Source organism: Prionailurus bengalensis, chromosome D2 (assembly GCF_016509475.1).
Source record: "Prionailurus bengalensis isolate Pbe53 chromosome D2, Fcat_Pben_1.1_paternal_pri, whole genome shotgun sequence".
Classification (NCBI taxonomy): Eukaryota; Metazoa; Chordata; class Mammalia; order Carnivora; family Felidae; genus Prionailurus; species Prionailurus bengalensis.
This window is the reverse complement of record NC_057351.1, coordinates 51,388,148-51,402,741: the sequence shown is the minus strand read 5'-3', so window position 1 is coordinate 51,402,741 and position 14,594 is coordinate 51,388,148. Positions and strand designations below refer to the sequence as shown.

General features: G+C 42.0%; 1 protein-coding gene across 3 annotated transcripts in view; it reads right to left on the bottom strand.

Moving 5' to 3' along the window:
- Window positions 1-14,347, bottom strand: part of HECTD2 (HECT domain E3 ubiquitin protein ligase 2) — a 78,522-nt gene extending 64,175 nt beyond the window's left edge. Inside the window, exon 1 of one of the 3 annotated variants that reach the window (XR_006299801.1) lies at window positions 14,066-14,250. Coding sequence is in view for 2 of the 3 variants with exons in the window: in XM_043596964.1 (XP_043452899.1) it covers window positions 14,066-14,203 (138 nt within the window). In the remaining variant the exon portion in view is untranslated. Of the gene's footprint in view, window positions 1-14,065 lie in introns of all 3 variants that reach the window. The other 2 variants (XM_043596964.1, XM_043596965.1) reach the window with 2 other exon arrangements.
- Between the last annotated feature and the right edge of the window lie 247 nt (window positions 14,348-14,594).

Here is a 14,594-nt window from a genome sequence, read left to right as displayed (position 1 = left end):
CGCTGCTAGGCAAAAGCATGTTTCTCATGTCAAGATAATGGATATTTTACTAATTGACAGGGTTGTCATTATGCCACTGTTGTGTAGCCATTGTTATGCACAACTAATATAAGGACAGAACTGTGGGAAATACAGGCACACCTTTTGTTATGCTTTACTTTATCCTTTTTCACAGATACTGCATTTTTACAAATTGAAGGTTTGTGGCAACTGCATCAAGCAAGTCTATCAGCACCATTTTTCCAATAACATTTGCTTACTTTGTGTCTCTGTGCCACATTTTGATAAGTCTTGCAATATTTCAAACTTTTTCATTATTATTATTATACTGATCTGTAATCAGTGATCTTTGGTATAATTGTTTTGATCTATTGTAATTGTTTTGGGGCACCACAAACCATGCCCATATAAGATGGGAAATTTAATTGGTAAATGTGTGTGTTCTGATTGTTTCATGGATTGGCCTTTCTCCCATCTCCCTCCCTCTCTTTGGGCCTCCCTGTCTCCTGAGAAACAACAATATTGAAATTAGGCCAACTAATAACCCTACAATGGCTTCTAAGTGCTCAAGTGAAGGCAAAACTTGCATATCTCACTTTAAATCAAAAACCCGAAGTGATTCTGCTTAGTGAAGAAGGTATTTTGATGCATGAAATAAGCTGAAAATCAGGCCTGTTGCACCAAACAGCCAGGTTGAAAATGCAAAGGAAAAGTTCTTGAAGGAAATTAAAAGTGCTACTCCCATGAACACATGAATGATAAGAAAGCAAAACAGCTTTGTGGTTGATATGAAAAAAGGTCTAGTGCTCTGGAAGGAAGATCAGAGCAGCCACAACATTCCCTTCAACTAAAGCCTAATCCAGAGCAAGGCCCTAACTCTCTACAATTCCATGAAGACTGAGAGAGGTGAGGAAGCTGCAGGAGAAAAGGTGGAAGCTAGCAGGGGTTGGTTCATGAAGTTTAAAGAAAGAAGCTGTCTCCATAACATAAAAGTGCAACGTAAAACAGCAAGTGCTGATGTAGAAGCTGCAGAAGTTATCCAGAAGATCTAGCTAAGGTAATTCATGAAGGTGGCTGCACTAAACAACAGATTTTTCAGTGTAGACGTAACAGCCTCCTATTAGAAGAAGATTCATCTAAAACTTTCACAGAAAGGAGAAGTTAATGCCTGGTTTCAAAAGACAGGCTGACTCTCTTCTAGGAGCTAATGCAGCCGGTGATTCTAACTTGAAGCCGATGCTCATTGACCATTCTGGAAATTCTAGGGCCCTTAAGAATTACGCTAAGTCTACTCTCCCGGTGCTCTATAAATGGAATAACAAAGCCTGGGTGACAGCACATCTGTTTACAATATGGTTTACTGAGTATTTTAAGCCCACTGCTGAGACCTACTATTCAGAAAAAAAAAAAAGATGCATTTCAAAATATTACTGCTCATTGACAAGGCACCTGGTCACTCAGGAACTCTGATGAAGATGTACAAGGCATCGAATATTGTTTCCACGCCTACTAACACAACATTCTACAGCTCATATATCAAGGAGTCATTTTGACTTCTAAGTCATATTTAAAAAATACATTTCATGAAGCTATAGCTGCCATAGACAGGATTACCTCTGATAGGCCTGGGCAAAGTCAACCGAAAACCTTCTGGAAAGGATTTACCATTCCAGATGACATTAAGAACATTTGTGACTAATGGGAAGAGGTCAAAATATCAGTATTCATAGGAGTTTGGAAGCAGTTGACTCCAACCCTCATGGGAAGATTTTGAGGGGCCCAGGACTTCACTGGAGGGAGATGTGGTGGAAAGAGCAAGAGAACTGGAATCAGAAGCGGAGCCCAAAGGTGGGACTGAACGGCTGCGATCTCACGATAAAACTTGAACAGGTGAGGAGTTGCTTCTTATGGATGAGTAAAGAAAGTGGTTTCTTGAGATGGAATCAACTCCTGGTGAAGACTGTTGAAATGTCAAGAAAGGATTTAGATTATTACGAAAACTTGGTTGATAAAGCAGCAGCAGGGTTTGAGACAAATGACTCTCATTTTGAAAGAAATTCTACTGTGGGTAAATGCTATCGACCAGCATCAGAGGCCGCAGAGAAATCATTTGTGAAAGGAAAGCCAATCGATGCAGCAAACTTCACTGTTGTCTTAAGAAACTGCCACAGACACCCCAACCTCAAGGCAAGACTGGGGTGCTTGGGTGGCTCAGTTGGTTGAGTGTCTGACTCTTGATTCTGGCTCATGGGATTGAGCCCCATGTTGGGCTCCACACTGAGTGTGGGACTCTCACTCTTCCTCTGCCCTTCTCCCCATCCTTTAAAGAAAATAAGTAAAAAGGCTTTGCTTAAAAAAAAAAAACAAGGCAAGACCCTCCACCATGAAAAAAATTACAACTCACTGAAAGTCCAATGATGGTTAGCATTTTTTAGCAATAAAGTATTTTTAATTAAGGTATGTGTATTGATTTTTAGATATTATGCTTTTATACACTTAATAAGCTACAGTACAGTGTCAACATAATTTTATAGGCACCGGGAAACCAAAATATTCATTTGACTCACTTTATTGCAATATTTGCTTTATCGCAGTGCCCTAGAACTCAACCTACAGTATCTCTGAGGCATGTATGATTAAGCTGACAAAGAAGAAAAGGAGTCAACAGCCAAAGATATATGAAATCCAAGAAAAGGTGATGTGTTAAAAACTAAGGGAGGATAAAGTTTCAAGAAAAAAGTGATCAACGATGTTAAATGATGGAGAGTGGTTAGGTCTGAAATGAGCCTACTAGAATGAGCAAGTGTGAGATCTAGGGGACACTGGAGACAACACATTCAGGGAAGGCAGTGGCAGAAACTATATGAAATGGACTGGTGAATGAATGGGAAATTTGGGATGTAGGCAATGAGCAGGGATTGCTCTGTCCAGAAGCTTCATAGCAGGGGAGAAAGGCCAGTGGCTGGAAAGGTACAAAGGTTTGAGGGAAGATACACTGAGCATGTTTCATGGCTGCCAAATCCAATGTTTGCTTCTGTTGACCCCATAGCATTACTGCTATTCTTTGTGCAGGAATGGCCAAGGATGGGAGCGGAGACAGGCACTCAACCAAAAGGCAGCCATCTGCAGCCTATGTGGCTACACATTAGGTTACCTGACATAAAGGGCATCGATGCTTCCTAGCATTTCATCAGAAGGTCTTTCCAGACTTCAGATAAAGGAATATGGAAAAGAGAGCCCAGCCAAGAGTAAGAGAACAGCAGAGGCACAGAAAGTAGCCAGTCTCTCTTCCACTTTGCTTTCTGGTTCTGATATGCATGCATGTATCATTGCAATAAATCCCCCTTTTTCTTTTCTTTTTTAAAAAATTTTTAATGTTTATTTTTGAGAGAGAGAGAGAGAGAGCGTGAGTTGGGGGAGAGGCAGAGAGAAAGGGAGACACTGAATCCGAAGCAGGCTCCAGGCTCCAAACTGGAGCCCAATGTGGCACTCAAATCCATGAACTGCGAGATCATGACCTGAACCGAAGTCGGATGCTTAACTGACTGAGCCACCCAGGCATCCCCCACCTTTTTCAAAAAGGAGGCATATTTGGCCTTACTTTCTGCTCCTTCTAATCAAAAAACCTTAAATGAAATGAAAAAAAAAAAATCCTTGGTCTCATAAGTCTCTCGTTTGTAAGACAGCTGTGTTCTTGATACCTTATACTTAGATGACATGGGATAAATCGTGGACCGTTTTACAGGTTGACAGTACACTACAGATTAACAACAGCCAACTCTCAAAACAGCCGCTGCCCCACACTCTTGTCCAAGACATAAGAGAACTCTTACACGAAACCAATACTTTCATGAGAAGAAACAGGGCAGCATATTGTGCCGTGTAAACTAAAAATCAGAGAATCAACTCAACAAGCTATTGGGTATTAACTGACATCAAACATCAGACTAAGTTAAAGGTTAGAGATCATTACTTTTTGAGTCATCTAAGAATTGGATCTACCACAATTATTACATCTGGTTTCGTGAGGAGTTTCGGAAATGCGATCTGTGAGTCCTACAGAAGGAGAACATTAAGGATGAAGTCCTGGAATGTGGCCAGCCTGCAAACAGTGGGCTGGATGTGTTGAAGAACACAGAGTAGCAGGATACCCAACCAGCTGTTACAGATTGAAGATAAGCACAAATGGGGGGTAGGGGGGCAGGGAACAGCAAGAATTCATTGAGGAAAAAACTCAAAATATTTAAACCTGGTATAGCAAATAATAGACTTGACTCTCTAGGCAGAGGCAACTGAGTTCAACGAACAGCAGAAAAATTTTTGCGCGGTAATTATATAACTAATCAAAGATTACATTTCACAAGTACCTAACATTGACCTCAGTGGTCTCTATAATCACAAGCAATTTCAAAAAATGGAAATAAAAAATACTTAGACAAATAGACAAAAACTGCTCTGCTCCTGTTAACATATAATACTGCCAACTTTATTTTAAATTTTATTTTAATACAAATTCCTATTTTCAACTTTTACTGAGGAACAAACTACCCGAGTTAAATTTCTGATTTCTTTACCATATTTCTCATCAGATACTAATAAAAAGGACATTCATAGTTTTCCATAATAGCTTTTGTGCTGAATACCAAGTTCCACCATATTCAAGATTGTGATAAAATTTACCTTGCTCATCCTTGAATCCCCAAAAGCTGCTGTACAATATAAAACATTTTTGTTCACATTCTAAACCAATCATTGATAAAATAATCCTTGCTGGCTCTGTTTCACCATGAAACATTTTCAAGCCATAGCATCTCACCACTATGTTAGACTGAATTAAAATTGAATTTCTCTATCTAGAAAACTCATTATTCATTCATAACATGGTTCAACCTACTAGTTTTGTGAACAAGCTGGAAATGCTTGCATTTTAAACTGTATCAAGTGAAAATTAATGTTACATTCTAGCTATTTAGATGGGTCAACTGGCCGAAATTTTACTCACCGAAGAGACCAACACTGCAAATGTACAGGTAGATGAACTTGACACAGAGCTCCGTGGATACGTAAGCTCTGGATGTAGAGCTGTCGCAGGGGTCCAGTCAACAGGACATGCTAGATTACATTCAGTATCGTCTATCTGACATGTACATGATGTATTTTAGAAAACGCTCCATACAATAAACAACATCTGGACATTCTAAAATGTGCAATAACACTTCGTTAGTTGGAAAACACACTTATGTAGAATACCTGTCATCAATAATGCCAAATAAAGAACCAAGGGAATTCAACCTGTGTCTCCAACTTTCTGGTCTCAGAATCCCTTTACCCTCTTAAAAATTATTGCATGTATTAATTCCTTTTAAGAGAACAATAAACCCGTTTGTGGAAAATATTATTTTCCCAAACAAACAAACCTCTTAGTGAGAAGAGTGCCATTGTTTTGCATTTTGCAAATCTATTTTTTAACATCTGATTTCATGGATTCTTCTACCTGCTTCTGTGTTCAATTTGTTGCGATACCAAGTGTAATGCATCCTCTAGAAAACTACTCTCTACACTCCGATGCTACACTTAGTATCATCATAGAAGTAGTTTCCACCTCATGTATCTCTATAAGGAGGAGGAGGAGGAGGACACTCTGAGGATTGCAACAATAGGCATTCAAACTAAGAATGAATTTAAGGAATCTTGGGAGGACAAGAAGATATTCTCTAGATCTGCACTGCTTAATATGCCCATTTGCTGGAGCATATACTACATTTGCTAGAGGGAGCTACTGAGTACTTGAAATGTGCTAGTCCAAACAGATATCTATGAAGTATAAAATACACAATTTTCAAAGACTTAGTACGAAAGAGAGGCAAAGTCTCTCAGGAAGTGTCTATATTGGTTAAATACCGAAGTGTAAGTTTCTGGATATGTTGGGCTAAATAAAATATATTATTAAAAGTAACTTTTCCTCTTTATTTTTACTCTTTTTAATGTAGCTATTAGAAAGTTTTTAATTACATGTGTGGTTCACATTATATTTGTATTCGACAGAGCTGATCCAGACAGATGAAAACATACTTTCCTAAACTAGACTCAATACAACATACAACCTTAGGAAAAAGAAAAGAACTATTATTCTGATTCAGAATATCCCTGCATCACTTTTGGATGAAGGGCTTTGCTGGAAAAGTGGTAAATATAAATGCAGTATAAAATAGACTATAGAAAAAGAACGAAAGATTATCTAAATGGATAAAAACTGAGTTTCTTGCATTGGTGATTTCTGATATGCATGTAGGGATAATAGCAATCTATACTTTGGGCCATGCCTCACTGAAATTTATTTTTCAAATCCAAAGATAAATATTTCAGCAACAGTTTAAGTGCTCCTAAGGTAATGCATGTATCATTCAGTATTAAGGAGTCCGGGGACTACCTATCATGCATAGAAAAACTTTATAAAAGATTAAGTGACTTTCTATGATACTGAGCAAAGGTCACTGTATCAAAAGGCAGGTGAACATATGTACATTTATATGTTTTAAGTTAATGGGGCGCCTGGGTGGCTCAGTCAATTAAGGGTCTGACCCTTGATTTTGGTTCAGGCCATGATCTCATGGTTTGTGAGTTCGAGCCCCATGTCAGGCTCTGTGCTGACAGCTCAGAGCCTGGAGCCTGCTTGGGATTCTGTGTTTCCCTCTCTCTGCCCCTCCCCTGTTCTTTCCCTCTCTCAAAAATAAACATTAATTTTTTTATATGTTTAAGTTAAAATAAAAAGCATTTAAGATTCTCTGCTTTATCAATTTTAATAGAAACTGACCTAAACCACCAGTTAGGGACACATCAGATGAGAGGCCTCAATTGTATTTAGTCTACAAAGGAGACTATTTTAAGCCCTGTTACTGGATAAAGACATTTTGTTTTTCTTTTTTTGTTTTTGTTTTTTTTTTCACAGTTCCCTATTAGGATGCTGCGTTATAAAATCAGAAGTGCTAACTTTGCTCTATAGCCTTCTATTAAGATGTGAAAAGTCAGCTACTTGCAAGGTGTGAACTTCCCTCCCAAACTAAGTAGCACCAGTCCAAGTGGAATTGCTTTTAAGTGACATAAACCAATTCTTTCAAAGGAGACTAGGAATAAGGATGTGGATTCTGAAACAAAATCCTGACACCAGAAAAGTCACGATGCAATTAATTAATCTTATAAATAACTGAAAAGTAATCCGACTTAATATAAAAGAAAGGTTAGTCCTGAAGCTCAGAAAATTCAGTATTCACTTATCAGGAAAGCAAGGTGGCATGGGAAATGTTATTCACATATCTTACAACATAGGAATAGAAAAAAATTTTTTCATCAACAGATTATCTTTATATAGTAAAATACTACTTTTAAAATGTCTGATTTGATGCAATCGCAATTCATCAACCAATTTGCTATTCTTTAATAAAAACATGTGGATCAAAAGCAAGGTAATTTGAAAGAGAGCTCTTTTTAATGACTAGGCTCAGACTTCAGACAGACTTTTCAATTCAGTTGAATTAGTAAAATTTCAATAATTTCTAATTTTAAAATAAAAAAAAAATGTTTTATTTATTTTTGAGAGAGAGAGACAGAGTACGAGCAGGGGAGAGGCAGAGAGAGCAAGAGACAGAATCCACAAAGCAGGCTCCAGGCTCCGAGCTGTCAGCACAGAGCCCGACATGGGGCTCCGACCCATGAACCACAGGGTCATGAGACCTGAGCCAAAGTCAGACACTTAACTGACTGAGCCACCCAGGCACCCCAATAATTTCTATTTTTAAGAGGCATATTCATTTACTACAATCATTCCCCCAAAGATGTTTTTTGATTGCATACCAAAATGTCACTAAGTTACAAATATGAACTTAGGAACAACTTGTTACTCATATAAGGCGTAGCAGTCTAACATTTTTGCAAGGCAAGACCAGAGAAAAAGTAGGGAAATCAAAGCTTCCCAGAGCCTTCTCAGCTCCACCTACTTCCTCACTTGTCTTCTGTTGATCCTTCTCTACTCTCTCTTCCTCAACTCAAACTCAAAATAAGTTAATTTCCAAACACTATGCCAAAACAAGCTGCTGCTCTGGCAACACTAGCTGTATCCCTTTGTGAAGCTATTTCTTTTCCTCTCCAAAAAGAAATTCACGTGAACCCAGGCATACACCAGCCCTGAAGAGTTCAGAGGACGCGTGAGGTCCTTTAATTCAGTGTGTGTGAGTGTCTGTGTGTGTATGTGTGTGTGTGGTGTCTACGCACAGAAGGAAAGGAGAAAGAAGACAGGGTGGTACGGGGCTGGAGGCTTGATACACAAAGTTGTGAAGGAGAGTACCAAAGCCACAGGATGGACTTAGAAAGGGCTGGCTGGCTTACAAACAGCTTTCCAGCGACAGATGTTGGTTTGCAAATAATAATATTAATAATAATATCATCCAACATCTATTCAGCTCACTTTGTCAAGCCTCTTTCCTAAATGCTTTTTGTGTATTAATTTAGTCTTCTCATTTCCCCTCTGAAGAAGATTCAGAATCACGTAAGGCACTTTTGGAGGTTCCCTGGTTCACAACGCACAACGACCACTTTTCTCCAATTGTTAAATACAGTCAAATTACTCACGTCCTAACATTCTGAATTAGTTATGAATGAGAGAATAAGCAGGCAACTACATAATGGCTGTGCAGTTAAAAAAATTGACAAACAGACTTTACAACCCACTCAAAATTAGAGACACCCTGGATATGTGTTTATATAGCTATAGCCCTTCCTTTTTACATCGCAAGACTCTCAGATTATTTTTCTCTAATTAGACGGCTTTATTTTACATAGAAGTTAATGATATATTCACACCATCACGAAAACTGACACTATCAGATATCCTTGAACACATCTTTCTCTTCCATAATAGTTCTATCTCCAGTAACAAAGTTTTGAACAAACTTGTCACTGGACCATAACCTCTTTTCAAAAATAACAAATACTGCTGTAGGTGCAGGTTTTTTGAACCACACTGCCCCTCACCAGCAATATAGTATGTGGAAAGAGCATACTATAGAGTTTTTGAGTCAGAAACATCTCAATTTTAAAACCAACTCTGCTCCTAACCGGCCATTTTACCCTCCAGCAAGGAACAGGTAACCTCTCTGACTCTCAGATTCCTTTTCTGTGAAATAAGAAGATTATCTTCCTCACCATCCCAGTGGTTGTGGTGACTGTTTTTGGTTGCAATCTGACTAAACAAGAGACACAGGGAAAATGCTTAGTGTAGAGTAGATACTCAAATACTAGCTATTATTTATATGACTTACGTGTATTAAGCATACACATATATGATGTATTTTTGTAATATCTGTTGTTTATTCAATTGCTTAAAATACCTTCGGCACCACAGCCTTCACTCTTTCCTGTCTCACCTCTTGTTTAGAACAAGATGGACAGGGGCGCCTGGGTGGCGCAGTCGGTTAAGCGTCCGACTTCAGCCAGGTCACGATCTCGCGGTCCGGGAGTTCGAGCCCCGCGTCAGGCTCTGGGCTGATGGCTCAGAGCCTGGAGCCTGTTTCCGATTCTGTGTCTCCCTCTCTCTCTGCCCCTCCCCCGTTCATGCTCTGTCTCTCTCTGTCCCAAAAATAAGTAAAAAACGTTGAAAAAAAAATTAAAAAAAAAAAAAAAGATGGACAAAGGGCACAAGATTCTCCATATGTTAGATTGTTCCGAACACTAGATGGGACAGAGTTTATGTGAGTTTCTACACATCATTTGGAATGATGTTGGCTGGATTACCTTTTTATGTAAACATGTTTCTCTGAGAGAACCTGTCTGGAAACTGCAGAATCCTTTTATGTATCAATCTTCCTTCTTTTTCATTCTGTTGTCTAATAAGGTTCCACATCACGCGGGTTCCTCCATCCCTTACCCTTATCACATGGCCACCACCTGAGTGGATGCACCTGTCATCTTGGGTACCGACTACGAAGCTCCTTCCTTTACACTCTTCCTCCTCCTGTCCATGCTATTGCTAATCACCACCATGGATTTCATTATGTCATTCATTCTCTATTTAAGCAACTCCAGTGGCTTCCCACTAACCATGGACAAAAAAAAAAAAAAAAAAAAAAAAAAAGTCCACACTTCTGTGCCTAGTGATCTGGCTCCAGCCCCCATGCAATCTTACTTACCTCCCACAAGTTCCCAGCACGCTTCCATTGGACTCGCTGTATGGCTCCCTAATGCTTCTCTGTAAGCCTTGTTCATGTTGTTTTCCCCACTGGAGTACTTTTCCCACTTTCTTTTGCCCATCCAAATCCTATCATCCTTCAATGGCCAGCCAGCTTAAATAATTACCTTTACTTCCAGGCCTTTCTTCACAGTTCTGCACACATTGATTTCCTTACTCTGGTCTCCTATGGGGCAAATTGTTTCTATGGCTCACTGTGACTTCTACACATTGCTTTGCTTTGTTATGTTTCTATGTGTTAGCCCTGCCTACCCCGAGGCAGGAATGTTTTTAAACCTTGTTTTTCTGTTTTCTTAGCATCTAGCCCAAAGCTAAACATAATAGGTGTTTAATAACTGGTAGTTACATTTTGGCTAGTGGTTCCACTAAGCCCATTTATACACACCTCATACAATGTGTACAAACTTCTCATTCCTGCTACTGATTTCCTATCAAATCTTCTCCACAAACTTTGTGCTTTCCCTCAAAACCTTCCCTCACCTTCCACCTACTTGACAAGTCTCCTGGCCCTCACTGTGGGCAAACTTCTCTTTGAAATCCTAAACTGATTTCTGCATTTCCCTTCACCTTCCTGACCTGATTAAAGCTAACTCTTGTTAGAACCCATTCCACTCCTTGCCACCCTATCCTGTGGAGAACCTCCTCCCTTTTCCTGTTCATCTGATTTAAATGTTGAAGTAGACAGTCAAACTCATCCTCACCACCACTCATTTCTGCTCTTCCTTTGACCACTTTCTTCTCCCCCATTCACCACATTTTTCTAACTTCGTTAGCAACTATAGTAGCAACTAATTTGCAATATTCTCCTCCACTCTAATCCATCAGTCTCAGCAGATTCAGTGTTCACACCACCAGCCTTTCGTATCCACGCACTATTTCCAATTCCTTGGGCTCCTCACCTCTGCAGATCTGCACGACCTCGCCACACAAACCACGCACCTTGATGGTTCTCTCAGGGCTCTACCCTGAGCCTCTCGAGCATCCTAGAGCCACTTTAACCACCTTTTCTCTCAGTTCTCCCACCACCCCTGGTTTCTGCTGTGCCTCATTCATTTAATCCCTACCTTTCACCAGTCCATTTCAAATACTGCTCCACAAACTAAGTAGACTTGAAGCAATGTAGTTAAAACACAGATTCCATGGAGCCCTTAATTCAGTACATAAAGCATCAATTTCTCAATCTTAGCTACATGTGAGAAGTAAAAAGAAGCCCGAGATTGATTTCACTGGCTTGCATTTGAAACCGGGCAATGATGGCTCGAACAGCTCCCCAGGCGATTCTACGGTGCAACAAACGTTGAAAACCCGTGCTGTGGAGGGAGACCTGGGAATTAGGATTTTGACGTGCTACCAGGGTAACTCTGGTCAGTCAGGTTTGAGACCACTGTGTTAGGCACTTCCTGGCTAGAATGGGCTTCCTTCACACTTCAGGGGTCTTAGGATCAATCACTTTAGGGCTCTCTTTCCAGCACCCTGAAGCCCACTCCTGCACATTTCTTTAAACTTCCAGGATATAGTCCCAACTCTTCAGGCTTCATTAGGGTCATCATAATCTGACCTTCTACTTATTCTAGGGAGCTGTCACTCTGAATGATTTCCAAACTCTCACAAAAATGTGATAGAATGATTTTTGGAAAAAGCCAATAATGGAGGGTTACATTAACTGAATCATGAACTCAGTCTACATAGACAGAACTGATCACCTGGGGCAAAAAAGAATCACGAAAGCAGCCCAGAGAAAAAAGTTACTGATGGCAATCAGGTTCCTAAGCAAACTTCCAGAAGCTCCATCTAATCCACAATGGAGGTTGAAAAAGAACCAAACAGGCCACAAACTGTCTTTCCCTGCCCCTCCACACCAAGGCCTTCCCCACTTGCTGGTGACTGAGACATCATCCCAGCTCTCTTGCCCTCTGGAGAACCAAACACATATTTTCTTCAATTTTCTTTAATTTCTGTAATTCAAGGTTAAAAAAAAAAAAAAAGCTTACTGAACTCTATTCTTCTGTTTGACTAGTGGAAAAAGTCCATAATCCTTTATTCACACTTCCGAAACCCCATAAGCTATTAAAACGGAAAGGCTTTTGTAACTCATATGGTGATGAAACATGTACCTGACCTGAACTCTTTTGACAATCCAACCTGATCTGAACTGATCTGACGCTATTTATACTTAAGTCTGACTTCACCTCACTTAGTGGGAACAAACATACATTATACTGCAGAACTACTGACATGTTGATTATAGGGAACTGGCCAGGACCCCACTTGTGGATATTATACATGACCTACATACCAAATTACCTTCCTAAAAGTCTGAAAATTTCTGAATTCCAAGGGTTTCAGGAAACAGTCTGTAGTCCTGGGTCCGTACTATCAATTTCTCCAAGTTTTTATCACAAGCCTTCAATTTTTCAGCCACACTGAGATAAATATGTTTTGGGGAGGACACTCACTTGAGGACCCACATTCATGTAACTGTTTCTCATAAGCATATGCATTCATTGTTTTAAACAACCGATTTAGAAATGAACTTTTAAAACACTGCCTTTTTGCAAGTTCAGAAAGTCCTGGATAAGCTCTGAAAGTCCAGGGTACCAACACAGGAACCCCAATGGGTCTGCAAGCAGGTGGATGACAAATTCCTTCAAAGCATTTCCCAAAGTGATTCCTAACCGCAACTCCAATTTACCACTCAACTGTAGCTATATTTTACCATATGTGTTCTTTTATTACTGTCCACACTTAGCCACAATGATTTAATGAAGCGAGCCTGTTCTAACAATTTCCAGTTATCACAGTCCTTAGACATTTTTGAAAAACCTACAGAATCAAAACATTATTCCTAACGCTTTAAAGAGTGAGCTATTTTAGTAACTTCTTAGTCATTTAAGAGGGAGGTTTTAAGAAATGAATTGCAAGTAGGAATAAAGAAAATGTATCATGTTCTTTAAACTTTTACTATTTTGTCGAGCACAGATGCATGACAAGTCATGGTCTTTAAATGTACCAAAGCAAACTTTCAGAAAGTACATGTTATGTCAAATAAAAATCCCAGAAGTTAAAGATTAATTTGTGTGTGTGTGCTCCAAAGTACCAGAGTCATAACCATCAGTAAAAACAGGGAAGGGGGGGGGGGGTTGTCCCATTACATCATCTGGCAATATGTAGTTTGAAGCCGCTGAGCGCTCTCCAAATAATCCTTAAGAAAATCCAGCTGGGAAATCATCCCTGTCAAGCTTAGATAACTTGAGTTTAAATAAAAGGTTAAAAAAGCCTCCCCACCTTACGTCACATGTCTGTACCATATGAAAACTAAAACCATCACCGAGGCATCTACCTCCCACTACCCTGACAGCCACGGAAAGGTCACAATTAAGTGGAAACTCGCCGCCCAGCCTGTGCAATCCGAAGGGGGGAAGGGAAAGAAAAGCGAAGCCAGGGGGGAAATCTCGGCTCCCCTAAGGCAGGCAGGCAGGCACCTCCATGGAAAACCCACTCCTCCCTGCCTGACACCTTATCCTCATCCAACAGATGATAACGTCGCCTCCGAGATGCTGGCCATTTCCTTAGACAAAGTGGGCCCCTCAAAGCAGACAATAACCGCGAACAGCCAGCGGACGCGGCCACCCCAACATTTCCCGAGGATGAAAGGTGCAGCTTTAGAGGTGTTCGCGGCTGTCCACCAGGCACACTCTACTGCAGCCCGGGGAAGCGTGGCCCGGGCGCATCTCCGCGGGGGGACCCGAGGGTCTCCGAGCGCCCCCCGCCCTCCCTCCAGACGCCCGCCGTCGGGGCGCCCGGCTGCCCCCGCCCGTCACCTACCGCAGTCGCGCCGGCGCCCGCCGACACGATGGGCGGCAGCTTCTCGCGCTCCGGCTCCTTCCCTTTCCTCTCGTCCGGAGCGGCCGCCGCCACCTCCGGCGGCGCGGCAGGCGAGGGCACCCGACCCGCCTCACTCATGTCGGGCCGGGCGGCGGGAGCGCGAGGCGGCGGCGGCGGCGGCGGCGGCGGCGGCCGGGCTGCTGCTGGGGCTGGCGCTGCTGCCGCCGCGGCCGCGAGAGGGCTCTGGGCCGCCGCTTCCAACCGCCGCCGCCGCCTCCGCCCGCGCCCGCGCTCCCCGCGCCCGCGCTCCCCGCGCCCGCGCTCCCCGCGCCCGCGCTCCCCGCGCCCGCGCTCCCCGCGCCCGCGCTCCCCGCGCCCGCGCTCCCCGCGCCCGCGCTCCCCGCGCCCGCGCTCCCCGCGCCCGCGCTCCCCGCGCCGCCCGACCTGGGGTGCGAGCCCGGATGCCCCGCCCTGCCACCACCCCCGCGCGCGCCCGGGCCAGCGGCCGCCGCTTGCCGCTCGCCGCGGC